The following is a 27,353-nucleotide window of genomic DNA, read 5'->3' as shown; positions in this document are numbered from 1 at the left end:
ACTAGTCCAAAGAGCTACCGTATATCATGGGGTGGACTTACACACTGACGCAGTGGAAGAAGCTTTCCTACTAGACACTTTTGATAACACACAAAGGTCTACTGCCATTTTGCCAATCCTTAAGGGTGTCATCAAGCATGCAACAGAAGTTTTTAAGGATCCTGTCAGAGCTAGGGTCCTTAATCATCGCATTGAGAAAAAATATAAAGCTGCCTCCACAGACCCAGTCTATATTAAAAAGTCCAGCACCACTAGACTCTTTAGTTGTGTCTAATGCACGTAAACGTGCTAATTCTCAGACATCAGATGAGGCCTCACCACCAGACAAAGAATCTAAGCTACTTGACGCCTCCAGCAAAAGAACAGCGTCACAAGCAGTTAATATCTAGCACATTGCCAATACCCAAGCGTTGCTGGCCAGATATGACAGAGCACATTATGATGAACTAGAGTCCATAATGCAACACCTACCAGACAAATACAAAAATAGGGCCAACGAACTTATACAGGAAGGTAAAAATATTACTAATACTTCCATTCGTTGTGCCCTAGATGCTGCAGATACCGCCTCAAGGGCAATCAACACCAGCACCCTACTACGCAGACATGCTTGGCTACGTATTTCAGGTTTTAAACCTGAAGTACAAAGCTCCATCCTTAACCAGCCATTTGATGAGACACATGTGTTTGGCCCAAATGTTGATATGTCTTTAGAAAAAATGAAAAAAGACACTGATACAGCAAAATCTATGGGAGCCTTGCAGCAGCAAGCTCCCAGACGTTCTTTTCGTCACTCATCATACAGAGGCAACACTAGAGGCTACTCCTCTGAAAGTCCCTCCACTTCTTACAAGACCCCTAGCCAATCCACATTCACTAATGGCTACCAGAGAGGGTGTTGAGGGGTAACAACAACAAAGGCAGAGGCAAAACCAACAACTCCCGCTCTGCCTCTACCCCTACCCAATGACTTTCCTCCGCCCCGCCCTCACCCCCCCCCCCCCCCAAACTTTCACTCCTGTGGGGGGAAGACTGCAACAATTCCTTCCTGCCTGGATCAACAGATCAACATCACATCAGACAGGTGGGTGCGACAAAATATTCAGTCAGGTCACTGTCTAGAACTAACATCTACCCCCCCAAACATACCACCCAAACAGCACCCAATGTCACAAGAACATCTATCACTGTTAAAGCAAGAAGTAGTGTCTCTGCTACAAAAAAGTGCAATAGAACCAGTTCCTCTGCACCAACAAAACAAAGGGTTTACTCTCTATATTTTCTAATCCCGAAAAAGGAAGTCTCTCTAAGGCCTATTCTAGACCTCAGACCGCTAAACATATACATACAGTCAGACCATTTTCACATGGTCACACTCCAACACGTCCTTCCGCTCTTGTCAAAAAACAACGTCCTTGCTACTTTAGATATGAAGGACGCATACTTCCACATTCCCATTCACAAGGCTCACAGGAAGTATCTCAGATTTGTGATAGATGGGCAACACTATCAATTCAAAGTACTCCCCTTCGGAGTCACAACAGCACCAAGAGTATTCACCAAGTGCTTAGCAGTAGTGGCAGCGCATTTACGAAGACAACACATCCATGTCTTCCCGTACCTCGACGACTGGCTCATACAACCGATGCGTGGAACACTCATGCCACGATACGGCTGCTCCACAAATTGGGGTTCACAATAAACCACGCCAAGTCTCATCTACAACCATCCAAGGTACAAAAGTACCTCGGTGCTACAATAAACACCTCAACAGCGCTAGCTTATCCCACTCCAGCAAGGATAGCCAGCATGCAAACTCTTCTAACAATGTTTCAGCTACAACACTCCCTTCCAGCACGAGTGTTCATGCAACTCATAGGGATGATGGCTTCTTGCATTTTCATAGTGCCCCATGCAAGACTTCAAATGCGCCCGCTACTAGAATGCTTATCACGTCAATGGAACCAGGCTCAAGGTCAATTAACAGACCTAGTGTTGGTAGACGGTCGGACTCATCGCTCTCTGCAGTGGTGGAACACCAAAAATCTTTCCAAGAGAAGACCGTTCCTAGAGCCAGTTCCTCAGATAATCTTGACTGCAGACGCATCGCTCTCCAGCTGGGGAGCCCACCTCATGCAACACACCATGCAAGGCAGGTGGAAACCGCAGCAAAAGTTACTCCACATTAATCAGCTGGAGTTATTAGCAATAATCCTAGCACTAAAAGCTGTCCAAAAGCAAGTATAAAACAAGGCTGTGTTAGTCTGCACAGACAACATGACAGCCATGTATTACATACAGAAACAGGGAGGCACACATTCCTTGCAGCTCTCTCAACTAGCACAAGACATATGGCGGTGGGCTATTCCTCAAAACATATTCCTTCTAGCCCAGCATGTTCCAGGAGTGCAGAATACCATTTTGGATCTGTTAAGTCGTCAAACACAGCAGACCCACGAGTGGGAACTTCATATACACGTTCTTCAGGCATTCTTTCAGATGTGGGGACAACCTCACATAGACCTATTTGCCACCCACAAAAAACGCCAAATGCCCAAGCTTCGCCAACAGATATCCACACCCACTGTACAAAGGCAATGCAATATGGATGAACTGGTCAAACAGATTTGCGTACGCTTTTCCACCTCCACCACTCATGCCAATAGTAGTACGCAAACTACAGCAGCATTCTCTCATCCTAGTTGCTCCAACGTGGGCCAGACAGCCGTGGTGCACCAGACTGCTACAACTGTCTGTAGTACCACACCAAAAATTGCACCTGTCTCCAAACCTGTTAACACAGAACCGTGGAGAGATCAGACACCCGGACCCAGCTCAGCTCAACCTTGCGATCTGGCTCTGAAATCCTAGAATTTGGATATCTGAACCTTCCTCCAGACTGCATGAATGTCATTAAAGAAGCTAGACATCCAACCACTAGGGCATGTTATGCAGTTAAGTGGAAACGATTTGTAATATACTGTCACAACAACAATATTGATCCTCTAGATGTGTCTATTCAACACATAATAGGATACTTACTGCATCTCCAAAGATGTAACTTAGCCTATACCTCTATTAGACTACATCTCGCTGCAATAGCAGCATAGCTGCAAAACAGACGACATCTATCTCTATACAGAGTGCCTGCCATTAAAGCCTTTATGGAAGGCCTTAAAAGAATAATTCCTCCCAGAGTACCACCTTCACCTGTGTGGAATTTAAATGTTGTTCTCACTCGGTTAATGGGATCCCCTTCGAACCCTTACACAAATGTGAAGTACAATTTGTAATGTGAACGGTTGTGTTCCTAGTAGCTATTACTTCTCTGCGGAGAGTTAGTGAATTACAAGCACTAACCATTCAAGAACCCTTCTTGCAAATGCATCACAATTAGGAAGTTCTGCGTACTAATCCAAAATTCTTGCCCAAAGTCATTTCTCCCTTCCATCTCAATCAATCTGTGGAACTGCCCGTTCCCTTCTCGCAGCCACAGACAGTAGCAGAAAGAGCTCTTCATACCCTAGATGTCAAAAGAGCATTGCTATACTACATAGAGAGGACACAACCCTTTTGTAAAACAAAACAATTTTTTGTGTCTTTCTCACCACCACACAAAGGTAATCCCATTTCACAATCTGGGATAGCTAGATGGATTGTCAAATGCATACAGATTTGTTACCACAAAGCTAAACATACGTTATCTGTTCCTCCTAAAGCCCACTCTACAAGAAAATAGGGGGGTTCAATGGCATTTTTAGGGAACATTCCCCTAGATGACATCTGCAAAGCAGCTACATGGTCTACACCGCACACATTCACAAAACACTATTGTGTAGATGTGCAAACCAAACAACAAGCTAATGTGGGCCAGGCTGTTCTCAAAACATTATTTCACACTACTGCAACAGATAGGGGTGGTCGCCGCTAGCAGTGGGTACTGCTATAAAATCTTTTGCACAGTGTGCAATCAGCAGCTCATATGCCTCAAACGCAAAATGCTACTTACCAGTATGCATCTGTTCTTGGCATGTAGAGCTGCAGAGTTGCACACGCCCACCAGCCTCCTCGGCAACCCTTGTCTGTTCCAGTATTATCTTAATTAGATACAAACTATATGGGCATCCTTCCTTTTCTTGCAAAGCTCCATTTCCCTATGGAGAAAAACAATCTGGGGATGGAGCCGATGCCCATGCGCAATGGGGTCCAAAGGAGGAGTCACCTATCTTGTGACTTCCAAAGAACTTTTCAGGACAACAACAAACTGCAAAATTCCGGGCCCAACACTAGGCTGCGATCTACGCACAGTGTGCAACTCTGCAGCTCTACATGCCAAGAACAGATGCATACTGGTAAGTAGCATTTTCCTTTTGGCAGCCAGATGTCCCTCCACAAAATCGGTATACGCCTGTAGATGGAACAATTTTGTGGGCACTATGGGCAGTAAAGGCTGTGGATCCCATTTCTGCCCCTCTTTCTGAGGTTCTTCTGTACATACTTTTGTTAGCCCAGTAGGGCTCTGCCCTAGGCACTTTGAAAGGTTATCTTGCAGCTATCTCTGCCATCCTTCAGCTGCCAAATCAGTCATCCTTGTTCAAGTCTTCTATTGTTAATAGATTTTTTAAGGGCATTACTTATCTGTTTCCTCCAACTCCTTTCATAATGCCTCAGTGGGACTTGAATCCCCTGTGCATGCTCCGTAAGATCTTCCGATGGATCCCCACCAAAACAAGGAAGACGGTCACCCTCTACGCCGGAACCACAGCCAAACTTCAGAAAAGACTCCAGCTCATCCAGAATGCCTCCGCACGACTCGTCTTGGACGTCCCCCGACACAGCCACATCTCCGGCCACCTGAGAGACCTGCACTGGCTCCCCGTCAGCAAGAGGATTACATTCAGGCTCCTCACCCACGCACACAAGGCCCTCCACAACCTGGGCCCCAAGCTCCTCAACAACCGCCTGACCTTCTACACGCCCACCCGCCAGCTACTATCGACCAGCCTTGCCCTCGCCGCTGTACCACGCATTCGCAAAGCCACGGCCGGGGGAAGATCCTTCTCCTACCTGGCAGCCAAGACATGGAACTCCCTCCCCCTCCATCTCCGGCGGACCCAGGATCAGCTTTCCTTCAGGAAGCTCCTCAAGACTTGGCTCTTCGAGCAGTAGCAGACCACTCCACCCCCCCCCCTCGCACCTTGAGACCCTACCGGGTGAGTAGCGAGCTTTACAAATGTCCATGATTGATTGATTGATTGAGTGATTGAGAGTAGTAGGGCAGATATTCTTTTTTTTAATTTGGAAAGGGTTTCTTGTATGTGGTAGGGGTAGGTAGCAGACGGCCAGGTTTTTAAAAACCTTATGTTCAAGGCATATGAGCTGTAGATCGTGTACTTGTGCATAGATCATCATCTGGTGTTGGGCTCGGATGATTGCACTTTGTTATTCTAGAAGTCTTTGTAGTCACGAGATAGGTGACTCCTCCTTTGGTTAGCATTGCACATGGGCATTGACTCTAGATTGTTTTTTTCCGCCATTGTGTTTGGATGTGATTTTCTGCGCTCCTGGTCGGTGTTTTATTTGATCCTCCTTCGACGCACAAAGCTCTCACCTTTGGACGGTATTGTTTCGATTGCGATCTCCCTCAGCAAGTATCTCAAGAACCAACAAAATCTTCGAGTCCGGTCGTCGATGCGGGCCGTCGGTCCGATCGACGCCATCAAAACCAGCATAGGGAAAGGGTTCCATTCAAAAAATTCAAGTGTGGTGTTTAACTTCCCATACTCAGATCTTCACAAGGTCTGCAACCTTTGCCTCTCTCCAGAACACAAGAGTCAACACTGCCAGGCCTGTGCTTCCTTCAGGTCCAGGAAAACCATACGTGATCACCGGGCTCGACATCACGAAATGTCTAGATCGACCGTTTCGGCGCTTGACAATATCTTCGATGCAGGCCCGACGATCCAGAACCAGAGACAGAAGATGAACAAGCCAGCGTCTCCGAAGCCTGGCTCCGAAGTCCACAAAGCCTTCAGGCAGCTCGGGATCCAAACCACGGTACCGGGAAACCATCTTCGGCACCGAAACAGAAACACGAGGTACCGTCAACACCAGACTCTTCGGTACTGAAACAGTCTCCCCAAGGCTTCGGATTAAAAAAAAAACCTTCGGAGCCAAATAAAATTTCGGAGTCTAAATCTCCACCTAAGCAGGAGGAGACTAAATCCCCTCCTAAAGCTAAAGGTGACCAACCAAAGCACCACTCTGAGCCGAAGTCCTCTGTGCCGAAAAAAGACTGTGGATCAAAAGAACTGTTTCATCCAGATCCACTGGATCCAAAACAAAAAACACTTCATATCGACCCAGTTACCGATCAGGTCCCTTCTATACCACCTAAAAAGAGGAAATTGGACACCTCAGAGAGTCCTGAGATACCCTTGAGGAAAAAAGACTCAGCCACTTAACCTATGAGGCCTTTCTCTACACCTCCAAAGCTTCCAAACATAATACTCTCTCCAGCGCCTCCTCTTTCACCTGCACCACAAGATGTTGATGAGGATATAGGGGGTGGGGATGAGGACATAGACCACCACATGATAATGATGATACTGATGATGACTTCCACAGTATCCCACCTCAAGACTCTTGAGAAGATTATAATGTCCCAGATCTACCTGAGCTAGATGTATATCTCTCTAGGCCATCCCCTCCAGATGACAACAAAGGGTTTGCACAATTAATAAATAGAGCTGCACAATATCATGGGGTGCAACTCCACACAGACCCTTTGGAGAAAGAGTTTTTATTAGAGACCTTCGTTCTCGCAGCCTCAAAAATCAACAAACACTCTACCTATGCTAAAAGGGATGATTGAACATACCCCTGAAGTTGTTTAAGATTGTGTCATGGCTAGAGAGCTCAATCCTAGAATTGAAAAGCAATATAAACCTGCTCCAAGCGATCCAGCTTACATTAAGGGTCAACTCCCTCTGGATTCACAACTTAGGATTCACAATAAACCTCACTAAGTCACATCTCCAACCGTCCCACACCCAACAGTATCTAGGTGCAACAATAGATACTTCCAAAGCCCCAATCCGGCCAGGATAGCCAGTGTGCAAGCTCTCATAGCAAAATTTCAACCACAACACTCACTACCAGCTCGAGTGTTCATGCAGCTAATAGGGATGATGACCTCTTGCATCTTAACTGTCCCTTACGCAAGACTCCAGATGCGTCATTACAGGAATGTCTAGCACAACAGTGGAACCAAGCTCAAGGTCAACTTACTACCTATCTCGTTTTGGTGGACAGCTGCTCATATCACTCACATATCACCCAAAATCTTTCCAAATGGCGGCCATGCTTGGATCCGGTTCCACAAATAGTGCTAATAGCGGATACATCGCTCACCGGCTGGGGAGCTCATCTCCTAAACCATACCATTCAGGGTATGTGGACCCCTCAACAGAAACTCCTCACCGTCAATCACTTGGAGTTATGGGCCATATTTCTCGTTCTAAAATCATTTCAGATACACCTCATAGGCACAGCTGTCCTCATCCGGACAGACAACATTACAGCAATGTACTGTATACAAAAACAGGGGGGTAGAGGGGACACACTCTGCAGCTTTCACGCCTAGCACAAAGCATATGGAGATGGGCCATTCTTCAAAAGATATACCTCTTATCAAAGCATCTACCTGGGATACGCAATCACATTGAGAATCTGCTCAGTCGTCAACAACAGCAGATTCATGAATGGGAACTTCATCCGCAAGTTCTTCATCCGTTTTTTCAGATGTGGTGCCACCCAGACATAGATCATTTTTCCACACATTTAAACACGAAATGCCCAAGCTTCACCTTCAGGTATCCACACCCACTGTCCAAAGGCAATGCAATATGGATGAGCTGGTCAGGCAGATTTTGAACCCTTTTCCGCCTCTACCGCTCATTCCGTTACTGGTGCGCAGGCTCAAACAGTTCCTCACAATGATCCTGTTTGCTCCAACGTGGGCCCGACGGCCATGGTACACAACACTGCTGGAACTCAGTAGTTCTACACCAAAAGTTGCACCTTTCCCCAAAACTTCTCACACAGAACCATGGAGAGATAAGACATCCAGATCCAGCTCAAATAAACATAGCAATCTGGCTTCTGCAGTCTTAGAGTTTGGTTACCTCAATCTGCCAACAGACTGCATGAACGTCATTAAAGAGGCTAGACGTCCTACCACTAGAGCATGCTATGCAGCTAAATGGAAAATATTTGTAGTTTACTGCAATAACAACACAATCAATCCACTCAATGCTTCAATTCAAAACATTTTTTGTTATCTCCTGCATCTACAAAGATGTAATCTGGCATACACATCCATACGATTACATTTTACTGCAATATCAGCTTACCTACAAAACAGACACTTGTCATTGTTTAGGGTACCTGCCATCAAAACATTCATGGAAGGCCTTAAAAGAATAATTCCTCCCAGAATTCCACCCTCTCCAGTATGGAATCTAAACATTGTCCTTACTGGGCTCATGGGTCCCCCATTTGAACCTTTGCATAGATGTGAGTTACAGTTTCTCACATGGAAAGTAGCTTTCCTTGTGGCGATCAGATCTCTTAGAAGAGTAAGTGAACTCCAGGCATTAACCATACAAGAACCATTTTTGAAAATACATCACAACAAAGTGGTTCTTAGGACAAACCCTACATTTTTACCTAAAGTAGTTTCGGCTTTTCACCTTAACCTGTCTGTTTAGCTCCCAGTCTTTTTTCCTCAACCAGACTCAGTAGCAGAACGGGCTCTTCATACGCTTGACATCAAAAGAGCTATTCTGTACTACATTGAAAGGAAAGAAACTTTCAGGAAAACTAAACAACTTTTTGCAGCTTTTTCACCACCACATAAGGGCAATCCTAGATCAAAAGCTGTAATTGCCAGGTTGATCGTTAAATGCACCCAAATATGCTACCAAAAAGCAAAGCGTACATTATCCATTCCCCCTAGAGCGCATTCCACACGCAAGCGAGGGGCATCCATGGCATTCATAGGAAACATCCCCATCAATGACATTTGAAAAGCTGCAACATGGTCTACACCGCACACTTTCACAAAACACTACTGTGTAGATGTGCAGGCGAAATAACAAGCTAGTATGGGCCAGGCTGTACTAAGAACACTTTTTCAAACTACTGCTTCACATACAGGTAACCACCGCTAACAGGGCAACTGCTGTATAGTCTATCCACAAGTATACGCTCTACAGCTCGTATGCCTCGAACGAAAAATGCTATTTACTAGTATGCATCTGTTCTTGGCATGTAGAGCTGTAGATTTGTATACGCCCACCCGCCTCCCCGATACCTATATGTGTTGCAGTACTGTATTACTTAGATACATTACACATGAACATCTTCTTTTATTTCTTACTAACTCCATCATCGCCCTTTATGGCGAAAACAGTCTAGAGATAGAGTTGATGCCCATGCGCACTGCTAACCAAAGGAGGAGTCACCTATCTCATGACTACAGAAACTTCTACAATAACAAAGTGCAAACATTCGAGCCCAACACCAGATGGCGATCCATGCACAAGTATACAAATCTACAGCTCTACATGCCAAGAACAGATGCATACTGGTAAGTAGCATTTTCCTTAACATGTTAATCATGACTACCCCCATTACTCCTCAAACATCTCGAGCTGTATTGTCATCTATAATTCTATATTTTGTAAACACACACTGCCTCAGTAAACCTAGTCACAAGTACAAGATTAGCATTAATTTTTCTAACTTCTTTGACTTTGTAGGGTTTCCTGAAATTGCCAATCTGGTTATATCAGCCCGTAAGTCTTTCTACACAGCTAAGGTGTGCACAGGGCCACCTGACCCAGCTCTCCAGCAAGATGGCAACATTGCGAGCATCACCTGCTGGAGGTAAGGGCTTGTTGCAGTAATGGAAAGATTTTCCTTCAAGTCTTTGCAATAGCCATGGGTTTCTTGTTCCTATCTTCTTATACAAAGATGAAATGTTTACAAGGATAACCATTGCCCCTCCTTCTTTGCAGGATCACACCAGGCGTCTATATCCATAGTACCTACTGTTTCATCCTCTTTCCTATTGTTTTCTGCAGGGATGGTGATTACATCTCCACTAGTGCCTAGCCAGACATTATTTCTCTCATTTTACCTGGTGCTGGTCTTTGTTCTCCACTTCTAGATTCATTTTCACAAGGGGCAGCAGAGAAACCACTTCAGTCTCTCAATCAGCATGGGTATAGGGTGGAGAGCAGCAATGCTAGATTACCTCACAGAACAAACCCTGAGACCATCACATGGAACTGCCTGACTCCCGCCTTTTGAAGGAAGCCTTTCACCACATGTCTTTGGTGAGGAGGATTTGCCCTAAGGAGGAGCTGCTCATACATCATTCCTCCTCAGGCGTAATTGTTAACTTGCCCATCACAATATTATGCGATACCAAAGGGGATGATGGACGGAGCGTTAGAGCAAATCAAACACTTACCCCCAGTCAACTGATCTGGATTTAATCGATCATCATTCTTTAGCTCACTCCACCACCCCAGTTCAGAGATGGCAATATGCAAATCAGTCTGACCCTGTGCCTCATGGGAACAGTCCAGCCCGAACTGCCAAGCCAAGTCTTCCCTGGACCGGAAACAAGCATCCTGGGACCGGTTTCGATTAATAACCCTCATCATCTAGGCTATCTTGAATCCATTGGCAAAGTAAGCCAGGGACCCATGTCTGGGCATACCCTGCCAACTTAGGGCGAACAAAGCGATACCAGAGGGGATGATGGACGGAGGGTTAGAGCAAATTAAACACTCATGGCATGGTGAGCAAACAAACTATGGATTTAGTCCCAGATCTCTGTACTGGGGTGAATGTATGACACCGTTATACATTCTGTCCATCAACGGTTGTTTTGCATTTGTCACCCCGAGTGGGACCGGGGTATGCTCAGACCTGAGTCCCTTGCTCTCCATGCCCCTGGGATCAAGCTATCCTGGCTGATGAAGGCTGAAAGCCTGAAACCAGTCCTATGATGCTTGTTTCCAGTCCAGGGAGAACCTGGCTTGGCAGTTCGGGCTGGACTGTTCCCATGGGGTACACGGTCAAGACTGATTTGCATATGGCTGTGTTCAAACTGGAATGGCATGATGAGCAAAAAAACAATGGATTTAGGTCCACGTCTCTGTACTGGGGTGAATGTATGACATTGTTCTGCATTCTGTCCATCAACTGTTGTTTTGCATCACATTATTATGGCTAGCCCTGAGACATTTAGCCAGGGGATAGTTTATCATCTGGCATTCCATATCTTTCTTATGGTTTGTCTCTATACATTCCTGGTAAAACTTATTTCTTCAGTTTTTCACCTTGAGCCCATTGTTTCTTTAGAAAGATGAATAATAATTTTAGTTACTCTAGTAAAATCATCAAATAGAAGGTAAAGCATCTTTGTATGGTTGTACACTGGCATTCTTTGTCTTTCTCCACTGTGATTTCCAGGTAGTAGTATTGGCCACTACCTCTGTTTGTTTATATGCCAGGCAAAAGTCTAGCTAAAAGGATGTTAAGGCCAGAAATGTTGTGTTTTCAGATTCAATGTTAGAACTGTAGATATGTAAATGGATACTTGCAGACTCTAAATCCCTTCTGTCACAAAGAAACTGGATTAAAAATACAGAAAGTACTGGTATTTAGAATGTACCTATATTAAAATATATTATGGATATGGATTACAAAACAGTATAAAAGTCACTGTAGAAAATATAGGAGATAAACGTATACACTTGGTTCAATAATTGAATGAGGATGTGGGAGAGACAAAACATAAAACAGTCTTTATGTATGTTGAACCTAAAACCAAAAGGCGGGTTGGGGTCGAGAGGAGTATTATGTATGTGCCCATACACATCCTCAGATGCACTGCATATTCTGCTTCTGTGCTCACTGCAACTGGACCAGGTAGTTTGATTCCTGTGCGAAATGAAACTATTTTCCAGTGGAAAGTGATATGATGAACTGTCCTTTGTATAAGTTGTAAATATTGCCCTATTTTAGAGTTTGTAAAATCTCCTTAATTAAAGGTAAGTGATGTAGGATCTTATGCAGTATATCTGCTCATTGACATACATGAGAAAACAGAAGTTGTCTTATAGATGGAAAGTCGCTAGCCCAAAATGAGGCTGAGGACTTGATATGAATTAAAGCAGCGCCTTTCCACAACAGATTTTGAATTTCATTTCCTAGCTAGTGTATGCAACAATAGATAAATTATTCAGTAAGCTCATGCATAATAATAGTGTGTGCTTGCATGTGGCAGGAGCAGTTTCTCATTCCCATGTGCACAGCATTATAAAATGCACCAATTGCTCTTCTCTCCACATGCCTGTTCTGGCTAGTATCATCTAAGCCCTGTCCACATGTGTCCTCCAGCTGCTTCTCTACTTTCACTTTCTATGTTTAGGGTTGTTTGTCACTCTAAGGAAGATCTATATGCTTTCTTTTTAAGAATTTGCCCAATAGTACAGCCCCCTGTATGACCACTCAAACATATCTTGCACAAGACTCTAGACACACACCTGTCCTCACTTCAGCTGTCTCGCCTTACCCAAAGGGATAGTACCTTGTCTAGACAAAGCACCCACACCTGATGAAATCTCAGACACAGTTAAACAACTGTATTCAGGTAAAATTCTAGGGCCAAGTGAGGTTATAACAACAACCATTCATGGATTTACAACAGATGGGGATGCCATCTGTCTCTCACAGGACCAAGGTTATGTCATCATCGCAGTTATCTTAATATTAAACCACCTATCGGATAGATGAGCCTTGTATAAACACATTTCTCTTATCAACCCGAGGTAAAAAAAAATGTAGCAAAGTCCTAGTAAACCTCCGCCTTACGATTATTAATGAACTGGTCTATCAAGACCAAAGTGGCTTCATCCCAAATAAATACATGCACCATAGCGTATGGTGGCTGTTCAACGCACTGTCCTTGGGAAACAGAATGTTGAAACCCCTTGCAATACTACTAATAGAATTTAACAAGCATTGGCATAGCCAATAGGTCTCACTTTTGAGACCTTATAAGTATTTAGTTAGGCAGCACAATATCCTTGTTGCAACAACCTCAACTGTTGCATGGCTAAACACTTAAAGGATCCCAAAGGCGAGACCTATTGGCTATGCCAATGTTTGTTATTTTTTGTTCTTGAGGAAAACCAGGCTAGTGCCAGGAGGGTCAGGGGTGAGTGGCAGGGAGGTGAGGAATGAATACCAAAATGACAAGGGTGACTGTCAGGCCATGGGGGTGAAGGGTGAGTGGCAGAGAGGTGAGGAATGAGTGCCAGGGAGATGAGACGTAAGAGCCAGGAGGGTCACGGGTGAGTGCCAGGGAGGGGAAGGGTGAGTGCAGAGAAGGTGGAGTGCCAGGGGTGAGGGGTAGCTGCTAGGCCAGGGGGATGAAGGCTAGTGCCACGGAGGTGAAGGTTGAGTGCCAGGTCATGGGGATGAAGGGTGAGTGCCAGGGAGATGAAGGTTGAGTGCCATGGAGGTGAGACGTAAGAGTCAGGAGGGTCAAGGGTGAGTGCAGGGAGGGGAAGGGTGAGTGCAAGGGGTGTAGGGTGGCTGCCAGACCAGGGGGATGAAGGGCTCGTGCCATGGAGGTGAAGGGTGAGTGCCAAGGGGGCGAGTAGTGAATGCCAGGAGGGATCTGGGTGAGTGTCAGGGAGGTGACAGTTGAGTGTCACGCAGAGTCAATGCTGAGTGCCAGAGAGGGAGAAGGGTGAGTGCCAGGTGGGAGGAGTGACTGCCAGGCCTGAGGGGAGAAGGGTGAGTGCCAGGGAGGTGAAGGGTGAGTGACAGACTGCAAACAGTAGTGAGCTGGGGTCTAGAAGGAGGTGCAGAGATCATCACCCGGTGTGTGCCAGGCTGGGACGCACCAGTGCCAGGCCAGACTTGTGTGGATGCAAGAACCTCTGAAAGGCGGGTGCCAGGTCACTCGTTACCTTAGTACAGGAGTGAGGTGCACAGGAGAGAGTAACATCTTCAAACAAGAAACTATTCAAAATCCTGAAAACTCCACTTTATGGTCGTGCAGCCTTATGTGGAAAATAATTAGCAAATGAATGGACTTCCGTAGCGGACTTGCAGCTTGTTACAGCAACTTATAGAGATAAAGTTTGCATTACAAATAAGCCAAAGCTAACACAATTTGAATTAGTAATGGTAAGATTCGCAATGAACTAGAAAAAAGTAAAAAAATTACCCCAGAACTGAACCGACAATACAGAATAATAAACATGGGGGCAATATTGGTTTCCTTTTCACAGCTGACAGCCAAAAAAACAGGGTGTTGTGGTGGAATCAGAATTTAAAAGAGTCCATTTTTCATAAAACCTTTTGTTGTGGTTGTGTGTGTGCTTGTGGTTGTGGGTGGGTGGGTGGGTGTGTGTGGGTGTGGGCGTGTGGCTGTGGGTGTGTTTGTGTGTGGTTGTGTTTGTGGTTGTGTGTGTGTGTGTGTGGTTGTGTGTGTGGTTCTGTGGTTGTTTGTGTGTGGGTGTTGTGTGTATGTGGTTGTGTGTGTAGTTGTGTGGTTGGGCGTGGTTGTGTGTGTGGTTGTGGTTATGCTTGTATTTGTGTATGTTGTGTTTGTGTGGCTGTGGTGTTGTGGTTGTGTGTGTGTATTTGTTGTGTGGTTGTGTGTGATTGCGGTTGTGTGTTTGTGTGTTTGGTGTGTGGTTGTGTGGTTGTGTGTGTATGCATGGTTGTGTTTGTGGTTGTGTTTGTGGTTGTGTGTGTGGCTGTGTGTGTGTGGATGAGTGTGAGGTTGTGTGTGAGGTTGTGGGTGTGGTTGTGGGTGTGTGTGAGGTTGTGTGGTTGTTGTGTGTATGTGGTTGTGTATGTGGTTGTGTGTATGTAGTTGTGTGTTTGGGCGTGTGTGTGGTTGGTTGTGGTTTTGTGTGGTTGTGTGTATGTGGTTGTGTGTGGTTGTGTCTGTAGTTTTGTTTGTGTGTTTGATTGTCTGTGTAGTTTTGTTTGTGTTTTTGTGTGTGGTTGTGTGTGGTTGTGGTTGTGTGTGTGTGTGTGGTGGTTGTGTGTGTGTGGTTGTGAGTGTGTGTGGTGTGTGTGTGGTTGGGCGTGGTTGTGTGAATGGTTAGGCGTGGTTGTAGTTGGGGTTTTGTGTGGTTGGGGTTTTGGGTGGCTGTGTTTGTGTGTGTGCGGTTGTGTGTGTGTGGTTATGTGGATTTGTGGTTGTAGTTGTCATTGGTTTTGTGTGTGGTTGTGTGTGCTGTGTGTATGGTTGGGCATGTGGTTGGATGTGGTTGTGTGTGTGGTTGGGGTTTTGTGCGGTTGTGGTTGTGTGTCTGGCGTGTTTGTGTGGTTGTGTGTGTTTGGTTGTGTGTGTGGTTCGGCATGTCGTTGTGTGTTTGGTTGGGCGTGGGTGTGGTTGGGGTTTTGTGGGTGTGTGGTTGTGTGTGGTGGTGTGGTTGTTGGTGTGTGGTTGTGTAGGTGTGGGTGTGGTTGGGTGTGTGTGGTTGGTTGTGTGTGTGGTTGTGTGTTTGGGTGTGGTTGTGTGTGTGGTGGGTGTGTAGTGGGCGTGTGGTTGTGTGTGTGGTTGGGCGTGGTTGTGGGTGTGGTTGGGGTTTTGTGTGGTTGGGTATGGTTGTGGTTTTGTGTGGTTGTGTTTAATTGTGGTTGTGTGTGTGGTTGTGTGTGGTTTTGTGTGTGTGGTGGTGTGGTTGTGTGTCGGTGTGGGCGTGGTTGGTTGTATGTGTAGTTGTGTATGGTGTGTGTGTGATTGTGTGTTTGGGTGTGGCTGTGTGTGTGTAAATGGTAAATTATATTTGGATTCAAACAAAAGTGAAAGTGATCCAACGGAGGCAGAGGGGAAATCACAGGAAATAAAAACAAGTGTGACCTGTGTGGTTGTTTGTGTGTGTGCGATTGTGTGTGTGTGTGGTTGTGTGTGTGTGGTTGTGTATGTTTGGTTGTGGTTGTGTGTGGTTTTGTTTGTGTGGTGGTGGTGTGTGTGTGTGTTTGGTTGTGTGTGTGTGGTTGGGCATGTGGTTGTGTGTGGTTGGGCGTGGTTGTGTGTGTGGTTGGGCGTGCTTGGGTGTGGTTGGGTGTGTGTTTGGGGTTTTGTGTGGTTGTGTGTCTGGTGTGTGTGTGTGTGTGTGTGTTTGGTTGGTTGTGTGTGTGTGTGTGGTTGGGCATGTGGTTGTGTGTGGTTGGTTGTGGTTGTGGGTGTGGTTGGAGTTTTGTGTGGTTGTGTGTGTATGGTTGTATGTCTGATGTGTGTGTGGTTGTGGGTGTGGTTCGGCGTGTGTTTGTGGGTGTGGTTGGGCGTGGTTGTGGTTATGTGTAGTTGTGGGTGTGGTTGGGGTTTTTTGTGGTTGTGTGTGTGTGGTTGTGTGTAGTTGAGTGCATGGGTGTGGTTGGGGTTTGTTGTGGTTGTGTGTGTGTGTGTGTGGTTGTGTGTAGTTGAGTGCATGGTTGTGTGTGGTTTTGTGTGGTTGTGGTTGGGTGTGTGGTTGTGGTTGTGGTGTGTGTGTGGTTGTATGGTTGTGTGTGTGTGGTTGTGTGTGTGTGGTTGTGTGTGTGTGTGGTTTTGTGTGGTTGTGGGTGTCGTGTGTGTGGTTGTGGGTTTTGTTGTGGGTGTGGTTGTGTGGGTGTGGTTGTCAGTGTGGTTGGGTGTGTGTGCCTACTGTAATCCATTCAATTTGCGTTTTTGGAGCAATTAAATTAGGTCTGATTCCAATGTGTATAGTTTGTAGGCATTGACGAGCAGAGTAAATACGTGGCCGTGCACGGAAGAGACTACAGAGTTTGAGACCAATACATTTATTCATAGGACTAATAATAATAAGACTATTTTGATGCAATGCGAAAAAGTTTGCACACCACGGTAATTTACATTTGGATTCAAACGAAAGTGAAAGTGATCGGACGGAGGCAGAGGGGAAAGCTCAGGAAATAAAAACATGCCAATCTGTATAGTTGTTAAGCATTGACCAGCAGAGTAAATACGTGGTCGTGCACGGAAAGACTACAAAGTTTGAGACCAATAAGTTTATTCATAAGACTAATAATAATAAGACTATTTTGATGCAATGCGAAAAAGTTTGCACACCATGGTAATTTACATTTGGATTCAAACGAAAGTGATCAGACGGGGGCAGAGGGGAAAGCAAGGGAAATAAAAGCAAGCAACTTAATGACCTGTGACGGAGGAAATAGATGGCGGCTGCGCGCGTGTGCACACTCGCATGAACGCAAGCGTGTAGCACGCCAGTAGCACTTTGAAAACTCACCTACTAAATGTCTCGGCCAGACGAGCGCATGTGCTGGATCAGGCGAGACCTAAAAAGGCTTTTAGTAACTTCACCTGAGACTTCCTAGTCCTACGTCTCACTCATATGGGCTTAAACCTAATCAGGCGAGACCTAAAAAGGCTTTTAGTAACTTCACTTGAGACTACCTAGTCCTACATCTCACTCATATGGGCTTCAACCTAACCCTTATTTATTTTGTTTGTCTGCTGTTTAAAAAAACAATTGTGTGGATGAGTAAGCAAGGAGCCCTTTCAGATTCTTTCACCATACGGCAGGGCACCTATCAGGGAAACCAATTCTCACCACTGTTACTCACTCTGGCAATTGGACCCTTCATCCAGAAACCCAGAGAAGCCACACAGCTGGCAGTCCTTTGCGCGTCACAACCCACAGAGGGAAGCGTGTCCTTATAGGTTGGTAATCTCTTGACACACCTGTGAAATCTCCTTGACTCAGGACCACGGGTCATACAAATCCTTGTTTAGTTTGACACCCACTCTCTGCTCTGGGCCCACTGCACCAGATGTAAATTATTCCCTCTTAATGTCACATCTGATGTGATTGCCTGGACTGAGCAGGCAGGAATTCAGATAAACATGACTGGTTCAAGTATCCAGGTTTTTAAGAGCCAATAAGGAGTCCGTATGGTCTGAAAATATACTGCCTATACTAGGCACCCTTCAATGTTCCTCCCTTCCACTATCACTGGTAGGTTGGGTGGCATTGGTCAAATGGATGTTCCTGTCCAAAGTGATATATGTTTGTCAAAAGTATATTTTTTGACTTCCCCCCTGTTTTCTAAAGAGCCTCATGTCCTTGATGAGATTTTTTGTCTTGCAAAATGGGGTCCCGAGAGTGCCAATGAAGGGCTTGGCATGGCAGATGTAACCTCATAGACTTAAAATGTCACTGCTAGGGACAATAGCCCCCTCTGGCCAGATGAAGTCATTTGAGTAACTTTAAGAGAAATTTGGATTAATGCACTCACAAGTCTCTCATTGCCTAGAGCTTAAATAAATGTTAAAAAAAAGCTCCCTAGGAAACTACTGGTCTATTGGATGTACAAGACCATCATTCTAAACGAACAGGAGAAGACTCAGTGTACGGATTATCAATACAAAATCTTTTTATTAACACAAAATTGTTCAAAAAAGACCATCATTCAATCTGTTTTACTATTTAGGTAAATACGTGTAAGAAATTAACATCACATTAATAAACCGCATTTATAACAAACATACAGGTTTTCCAAATATCTCATACAACAAGCAAAGCTGTATGTCCCACATAAAGGGTCTGTGTGGGAAAATATGGCAAATCAATGATAAAGTTCAATGTACATAAATTTGTAAAGCTCAAACAAGCCATTAATCACAATTTGCCACATTGGAAGAGGCGCCTGTCTTCAATCTTTGGAAAAAAACAACCAAGGTTTGGACTCATACTCAGTAGGGCTGAGCCACAATCAATACTAAACAAAAAGGAATGCCACTACTGATCCAAGCTTCGACGTTATTTTTACCATAGCCACATAGACCTAAACAAAACATGACCATTGAGTTGATTCTAATCTCAGTTTTTTATTTTCGCAAAGATTTTTCAGCTTTTTAATGCAAATGCCCGTTCTTCCTCCTGAAAGGGGCCCAAATCCACCTCTCATGCCTGTCTCAGTTATGAAATGTGTCCTGGGTGTGTATAACAAGGAATCTATAGATTCTAGAAATCTTTCACATTGCGGACATTTTGGCTTCCAAAGGTTTGAACTAAACAAAAAGGAATGCCACTACTGATCCAAGCTTCGACCTAATTTATTACATAGCCACATAGACCTAAACGAACATGACCATTGAGTTGATTCTAATCTCAGTTTTTTATTTTCGCAAAGATTCTTCTGCTTTTTAATGAATTGTTTTGACAAAAAATATTCACACTTTATACATTACAAAATACAATACAAAAAAGATCCCACATCCTCGTAATTAAACATCTCACATAAAACTCACTCAAACTGACAATCTGATTTTCACATATCCACTGACACACTCCACTTCATACTAGACACTCAACCATCCTTCCATACTAACCAAGCTGTAATCGTTTTTTATATATTCAACATAAATATTTTAGTTGAAACAATAAATAATAACAAGAACTACGGTGCACAGATTTCTAAACATCAAAAACACTTTCAATGATACAAAAACACTCTCTAGGTCACAACTAGCAGGTCGATGCGTTTCGAACACCCCAAGTGAATGGTGTTCTCCTGAGGACCAACAAGCTTGCTGTCTTTATATAGATCAGCCGATCTATTTCACTTCTGACCACATGATCAAAGATTCAAATCACACTGATATCCCCGGCCACTCCAAGATTCCTTGAAGCGGGGAATTGTGCTCTAAATTTCACTGATGCTTCTAATGGCGTACCCCGTGGCGCCGTAGCTTCTATCAAATTAGTGGATTTAGTCACTGCAACCTTCGTTCTTTGAAATAATTAAATTCGGACTACATCACCCAAAATTCGCAACATAGCGGTGCTGGGAGATACGACAGCGGCATTAAAATGAACGCAATTGCGTCACTAAAATGCGCGCGACCGACTTACGAACTCGGAAGCAGCTGCCCGACACCCCGATTCGATATCGGAACAGACGAGAGTAAGGACTGTTGCCCCTAAAAGAAAGAAGATTGCAGTGACTAAATCCACTAATTTGATGGAAGCTACGGCGCCACGAGGTACTCCATTAGAGGCATCAGTGAAATTTAGAGCAATTTTGTATCATTGAAAGTGGTTTTGATGTTTAGAATAATTTTGTAATCTGTGCACCATAGATCTTGTTGTTATATATTGTTTCAACAAAAATATTTATGTTGAATATATAAAAAACGATTACAGCTTGGTTAGTATGGAAGGATGGTGAGTGTCTAGTATGAAGTGGAGTGTGTCAGTGGATATGTGAAAATTAGATTGTCAGTTTGAATGCGTTTTATGTGAGATGTTTAATTATGAGGATGTGGGATCTTCTTTGTATTGTATTTTGTAATGTATAAAGTGTGAATATTTTTTGTCAAATCAATTCATTAAAAAGCAGAAGAATCTTTGCGAAAATAAAAAACTGAGATTAGAATCAACTCAATGGTCATGTTCGTTTAGGTCTATGTGGCTATGTAATAAATTAGGTCAAAGCTTGGATCAGTAGTGGCATTCCTTTTTGTTTAGTTCAAACCTTTGGAAGCCAAAATGTCCGCAATGTGAAAGATTTGTAGAACTATAGATTCCTTGTTATACACACCCAGGACACATTTCATAACTGAGACAGGCATGAGAGGTGGATTTGGGCCCCTTTCAGGAGGAAGAACGGGCATTTGCATTCATGGTGCTGAAATAGTGATTTCCACCAGATATAAGCTATATCCCGGCATAGGATCTAGTTCACCTCAACATGTTTATGGCATAAGTATAGGTGTCCACTTCAACGTGCCTTGTGGGCCCGACTGAACAGGGCAACCTCCTCCATGCATTTGCCCCTTATGGAAAGGCATTGTTCAAACATTCCAGGGAGTTCCAGGCCACCAACCTGACTTAACTCAAAACTTAGTTCTACTGTTCATTCTGTAGTATGAGGGATACATGCAGGCACATGTGGCTCTACTGGTCTGGTGATGATATTAGCAAAAAGGAACATTGTACAAAACTGGAGCATAATTGTTTCCAACAGTATCAGCAAATGGAGGGCTGGGCTCAAGACCTGCCACAGACTATATGGTGCAACCAGCCTCAGTATCGGGGCCAGGGAAGGAGAGATTCAGATTGACACACCCATAAAAGATGCAGGTCTGGGTTACTGACCTTTCGATGGTACATAGTAACCAATCCAGAGACTGCTGGGTGAGGGATGCAGGAAATCATGTACTGAACATATGTGCTTAATTGACTGTAGAATAGTGAAGATCCTTTAGTTTACAGTTATGTATTGCTCTTGTGAAAGTTTTATATTCACTTAAATGCCAATAAAATGATTTAAAAAACAAAATAATAAAGTAGTTAATTAGTGTGCAAGTGTACTGGTGGTCCTGGGGCACTGATGGTAAACAGCAGTTCCCAACCCACACAAATATTTATGGCCTGCTTAGTGCGCAGGAAAAGGGTGGACATTAAGGCTAAGGCTTAAAGTTTAGATGTTTAATTAGTGGTTATAGATCCAAGTACTTTTTTTGTTTTTTGTAAATAGTCTCTCCTGATTTAAGTTTAATCTGCTAACTTCTCCTGTAAATATGATAGAAACCTGCTATTATGAAAGATGTGGGACTAAGAGTTTGCCTTCCTTACTTTGTCTTAACTCTGTCATATTATAGGTAAGGCAGTATTGATGGATTGTCATTGCACATTAGTATGCTTTGATCATCTTAACAATACTGGTAATAATTCTATTTCTCGGCACAGCACAGCACTGCTAGTTAGCATATGGCCATTCAATTGTGTTACCTGAGCTCAGTACCATAGGTAAAGTAAAAATGTCAGATTTGAAGATAAGACAATTTAACCTAAAAATCGATCTTAGAAAGGTGAATCTTTGACTCACACTTGGATGGCCCTGGATCAGTTGTGCATGCGTTTTGCTTTGTCCTTGGTTGCTGTTCAGTTTGCTCATGTACATGACATGCACCTTTTCTCTGCGAGCTTGGTGTTATATGGGCTATTTCTTACTGTATACCTTGTCTGCGCAAGCATATGCAGTATGTACACAATTCATGTATTTCTCATCTGTCAGGACTTTAACCTAGTGTTGGTGTGAAAAGACATTTCCCACTTCTCGAGGACCCTGTCCATTTTCACGCGTGCCTGGTGTGTGCATTTTGCAAGTGCCTCTTCTCTGTTCATTGCTGACTGGCCATTTCTTACTCCATAGTACACAGCGAGTGCTTATTTTCTGTTTATGCATTTGTTGCTCCTTTGAATGGTCTGGCTTTGTCCTTTTTACCACTCTTCGTATGACACACCTGTTTTGCAGATGCCCCAGGTTTGGAATCCACCGAGATGGAGCTGAGCTATGGAGGTGATCTTGAAATTCCGCTTGAGAGTTCGTTGGAAGATCTGAAAACACAAGTGAGTGTGAGACTTTTGCACAGCGCTAAAGGTTTATCTGTGTATAATTCCTGTGCAGTACAGATCACCAAATGTTTCTCTGTCCAAGTCACTCTTGCGCTCCCAGACCCTCGCCTCAGGAATAATATGAGATTGTAACAAAAGGCTATATTTCAGTTATGAAAAAAATGTCAATGTGCCCATTCAACGGTTGTCTCTTTCTTAATAGGTCTCTTACCATTATATATTTATATATCCCTATTAACAGTTTTTCTCAACAAATTAAGATTACACAACAGTAGCTACGTACATGGAAAAATATTTATTTTAAGATAGCCAAAGCTACATCACTTTTTTGTAACAATTTGAGTAGGGATATTCAATGGACTGGAGCTTACATAATATATATATTGCTATTTAATGGATAAACAGTCTTAACTCTAGAAACTATGAGTTATTGCTTTAATAGTTATATGAGAATGTGGAAGAAGAAAGAGGGAATCAAACTCATTTCTTTATACAACCCACTGAAAACGTAGTCTGCTCATGTGTCAAGCATAAACTCAGATCCAAGTAGATCTCAATCTATAATCTCAATTCAATGAGGTTGTGATGTAGAGCAAGGATCAAGGCTGGGACATGGTTGAGACAAACGTGGTTTATTTCTGTTACAAACACGTCTCTTATATGCTGCTAGAGTTCAAGCACATAGGATAATCCGTCTTATCCTGGGTCTTATGGTGTCGTCCTTGTTGCTTCTTAATCCTTCCCACTCAATAAGGGGAGGGGGCGTAAAACAGTCCCACGGACAAGAAGAGAAGTATAAGGAAAACATCAGTATGCAATACAGGCTTTAGCAATTGGGAAAGGGTGTGTGGGGATCCCCAGTGCTCTACGGGTCTTCTGTGCAAAAATGTGCTAGTGCAGGGGAAATCTCAGAGGTAGAGGACAGACTGAGTAGAGCCCTATTTGTCAGCCCTTTCTCTTCTCCCAACGCACCCCACCCCACCCGGCAACGCCTTCGCGTACCTGATTTTTCAGGAGCGTGGTTGGGCGCAGCACCGGAACATTGGCCTCCTGGAACTTTCCTCTGTTCCTGCCTCCGCGATGGCTTCCCCGGATCGGCTGCTGGTGTCTCTCTGTTCCCTCTCGAGGTCCCGGTGAACGGCTCTCCTCGGCATCTTCCGGGGTCTTGAATGACACTCCCTCGCGTCAGCCAGTCTTGATTGGCTCCGAGAAAATGACGTCATCTTCATAAGCTGTGTTCCAGTTAAAGGGACCGGGAGTAGTAAAGGTGGAATCGTCCTCTTCTATCGTCTCTGGCATAGACACCCACTCATCCTGCTGCGGAGAGCGGAAAGGATTGGGCTCAGTGGGGGCAGTCCACCATTCCTCTGCCGGTGCATTGTCTACATTATCCTTTCTTGGGGAAACAAGATTGTGACAGAGGTATAGACGTTCAGCATAATTAAAAAAACAGGGATGAACATCTCAATCTAGCTATGAGTTTGAGCTCTGCAGATATAGACCCAAAAGCTTCTGATGCTGGTACCAACTCTTTGTTAAGAAGGGCAAGATTTTCACATCGAAGTAAATGTCTTACACGCTGTTCAACTATGAACCTCGGTTATTTTCCCTCATTCCATTTAGATATTATAATTTTGATCACCACAGCGGGGAGTGGATCTACTAAAAAGCAGTCTTCTTGAGAGTGCTCTACACTGGCTTTGGTATTATTTTCTCTTTGTCGAGAGCTTCCTACTGTTGGATTTTAATTGATAGTGATAAACATTAGGATATTCCTATCCAGTTATGCGGTTTGTTGAACACTTATATCCAGTGGTCAAAGTGGGGGAAGAAAAGTAAGGGAACTGTGGGCAGAGATCAAAGTACGGGAATAACCCGTGGATTGGGTCAGAGGGCGGAGTCAGAGGTGTGGCAGAAAGAGAAAAATATCCTAATTTTCAGTATTTGTTTCCCATTTCACTAACCGGTTACAGCTTATTACCTTATTTAATTTAACTAATGCATACACGTTTAATATGAGTTATTGACATTAAAATACATTCACAAAGTGGGATACGTTTCCTATCACAGAATATCCCAAATATCCTAAAAAGTGGAATCGCAAGCCATTTGTCTCCCAGCCACAGAGTTTCTGTCATCAGCACTTCTCCTCCCTTTTTCCACAAGAGCAGTTCAAACATCAATTGGCAAAATATCCTGGTTTGTAAATGTTTTCCACATAATTATGTCTCTGCCACATTTGTCACATAATACATAATAGCCTACATAATCTGACGATTTTAACTAATAAATTGTTTATAGCTCAAACAAATCAAAAGTTACTAAAACCTGACCTATGCTGCTGTGAAGTGGAGGGCCCTTTGCAAAGGTTGACTGGTTACCTTTCTCACTGCTGCAGTTGTATGTTCCACTGGTACTAATGAGTAAAAATCTTTGCAGAGACTGTTAGCATATGTAAATATGTCAAAATAATAAAGTATCAGAAACTTTACAGCACCACTAATACCAGCGTAGGGTGTCTAAGCACCTTACATCACATATATTACACAGAGACAATCAATCTTACGTGTGTAAATCGCTGTATAGGAAATGTTACATAAGGCAAAGGATTAAAAAGTGTATAAGTCACATGACAACCATACTAGTAGGCAGCATAGTTTAATAGTGATTGGTCTGGAGAAACACAAACTCTGAACGTAAAACGTAATACCATGGTTGGGGGTTCTCTTTAATAATCAGAATTGATTTCCCACCAAATGAACCCTTTTTTGCAACATTCGGATAATCAAAGACTGGGAAAAGAAACAGAATGCTCTAATTTATTCCTTGCAGTTTGCATTCAGCTCCTACATGACAGTTAATAGCTCACTGTTCTATGTTAGGATTTCAACTTATTAACTGCAGTAACAATATGTCGCTGTGACAAAAGCAGTAACCAACTGACCTATTTACATTATGTGCACTTTGTGATCTGCATGGTACATATAGCAGCAGGCACATTAACCCTTTGTGCTTCCTTTCCTCTAGACTAAACACCATCTCTCTCTACTAAGAACATTAATCACTGGAGTTATCATGACATTTTTATTGTTACCAAAAATTGTTGGAGGCCAGGAAGGAGGCAGCAAGTGCTTTTAAAACCATATTATACTTACAAACGCGACGCCCCCACCTGAAGTCAGCGTTAGCCGCAGTCCATGCAGGTAACAACGGTGGGGCCGGGTAAGGGGGGGTTCTTGAGGGACGATGCGGAGGGGAAATTATTATTTATTTAATTTCCCTGCTGTATCGTCCCTCGAAATCCCTCCTTACCCGTCCCCTCTGCCCCACCACTGTTACCTCTACGGACCACGGCAGGTCAGCGCCTGGTGCTGTCGCACTGCCGTAAGAGCCACCCTGCTCAAGGGTTCTGTGACAGTCACTGTCACTTTATGGTGTGCTGCTTCATAGGGCTGCCTGCAAGACTGGAGGTGAACTTCAGAATGAATTATGGAGACCAGGCCTTCAAGGTTATCTCACACTTGCCACTGCTAGGTTGCACCTGCTGTGCTAAGACACCAGGGCTATTAAGATCTTGCGGGCCTTCTAAGGTCTAGCATGAGAATGTGCTCCCTCAGGGGGAGTGGTCTGGTTGACTACTCATGAAGGCTGAACCTGGTTCCCCAGTTCCATATTCAGCAGCGCTGACAATAGTGGCACATCCTCTCCCCCACTGAACACCATACTGCCCCACTGAGACAAACTTGCACTGCACTGACCCGCTATAAACACCTGGATGTGACTGAATTCAAATTACACTCTAGACAAGAGCAATATGCGGCCTAAAAAAAATTTACATTCTAGAAAAAGCAAACACTCATAGGGAATGCAAGATTAATTAAAGCATGTGAAATGTAAACAGGAACAACATGGTTATCTTTTTACACTCATTATTCGGAAATTAGGGAGTGCTTTTGCCGGAAATGTTAAGGACATGACTACAGGGCCCAGAAGGGACCCGTTTCAATGCCCATTGCTTATATCCTTACAATACGTAAGCAGTATACTTAAAAAAGACCACATTCATGAACACACAGCCGCTGTACACATTTAGGGACAGATATACAAGCCCCTTCCAACACGTTTGTGCTGCCATTGCATCACTTTTGTGATGCAACGGCAGCGTAAAAAATGCGCTAATTTGGAGATGTGTCATGTTGTGAAGCCCTTTGTGACATTATACCTGCGTCTGGTATAATGTATTCAGGGTAGGCGTTCCCACGCAGGAAAGGCTTGTATAAGTGACACAGTGAAATCTATAAGATTCTTTTCCAAAACCATGCCTTAAAAAAGTCCTTCTTGCACAAAAATTAAAAGGGATTTATTTGAGATGTTTCTCGATACAGAAAAAAAGCGTGAGAAAATAATGTGTGAAACATGCTACCAAGTGGATCATGAGGAAAAAACTGTACTTTCTGGCTCTGCACCAGATATTTTTTCTACTCAAGTTAGGAATTTGGATTTTGCAGTGACTATTATACATGTGTATTTTCATATGCCATTAGTGTATGGAAGTAAAAATTCCTGAGGGTTAGATTAGGAAGTCATATTTTCATTACAAGAACCTGCCATTCAGCCTCAAGTGAATTTCAGCACATTCTCAACATGCATGGAGGGGGGAGCGCTCATTTAAGAAAATAGTAAATATAAATGTATCTTTACCTGGGTGACTTCTAGATAAAAGTGGGCAGTCACCAACAAGTGATTCAAGATTTCCAGACCATTACTTTTCTGCTTGGCCCCTTGGGCTCCAGATTAACCAGCAGAAGTCCACTTACACACCACTCCATTTTCATGACAAATCTATAGATG

General features: G+C 43.8%; 1 protein-coding gene across 7 annotated transcripts in view; it reads left to right on the top strand.

Annotated features, from left to right (window-relative positions):
• USP40 (ubiquitin specific peptidase 40) overlaps positions 1 to 27,353 on the top strand; it is a 703,484-nt gene that overhangs the window by 432,009 nt on the left and 244,122 nt on the right. For all 7 annotated transcript variants that reach the window (XM_086956273.1, XM_086956270.1, XM_086956267.1 and 4 more), the window contains 2 exons: positions 9,825 to 9,951; positions 22,402 to 22,496. In XM_086956273.1, coding sequence (XP_086812399.1) covers positions 9,825 to 9,951; positions 22,402 to 22,496 — 222 coding nt within the window. The remainder of the gene's footprint in view (positions 1 to 9,824; positions 9,952 to 22,401; positions 22,497 to 27,353) is intronic.

The sequence above is a fragment of the Lissotriton vulgaris genome, chromosome 2_1, assembly GCF_964263255.1.
Source record: "Lissotriton vulgaris chromosome 2_1, aLisVul1.2, whole genome shotgun sequence".
NCBI classification, from domain to species: Eukaryota; Metazoa; Chordata; class Amphibia; order Caudata; family Salamandridae; genus Lissotriton; species Lissotriton vulgaris.
The sequence above is the reverse complement of the archived record's forward strand: the minus strand, read 5'-3'. Positions and strand labels throughout refer to the sequence as shown.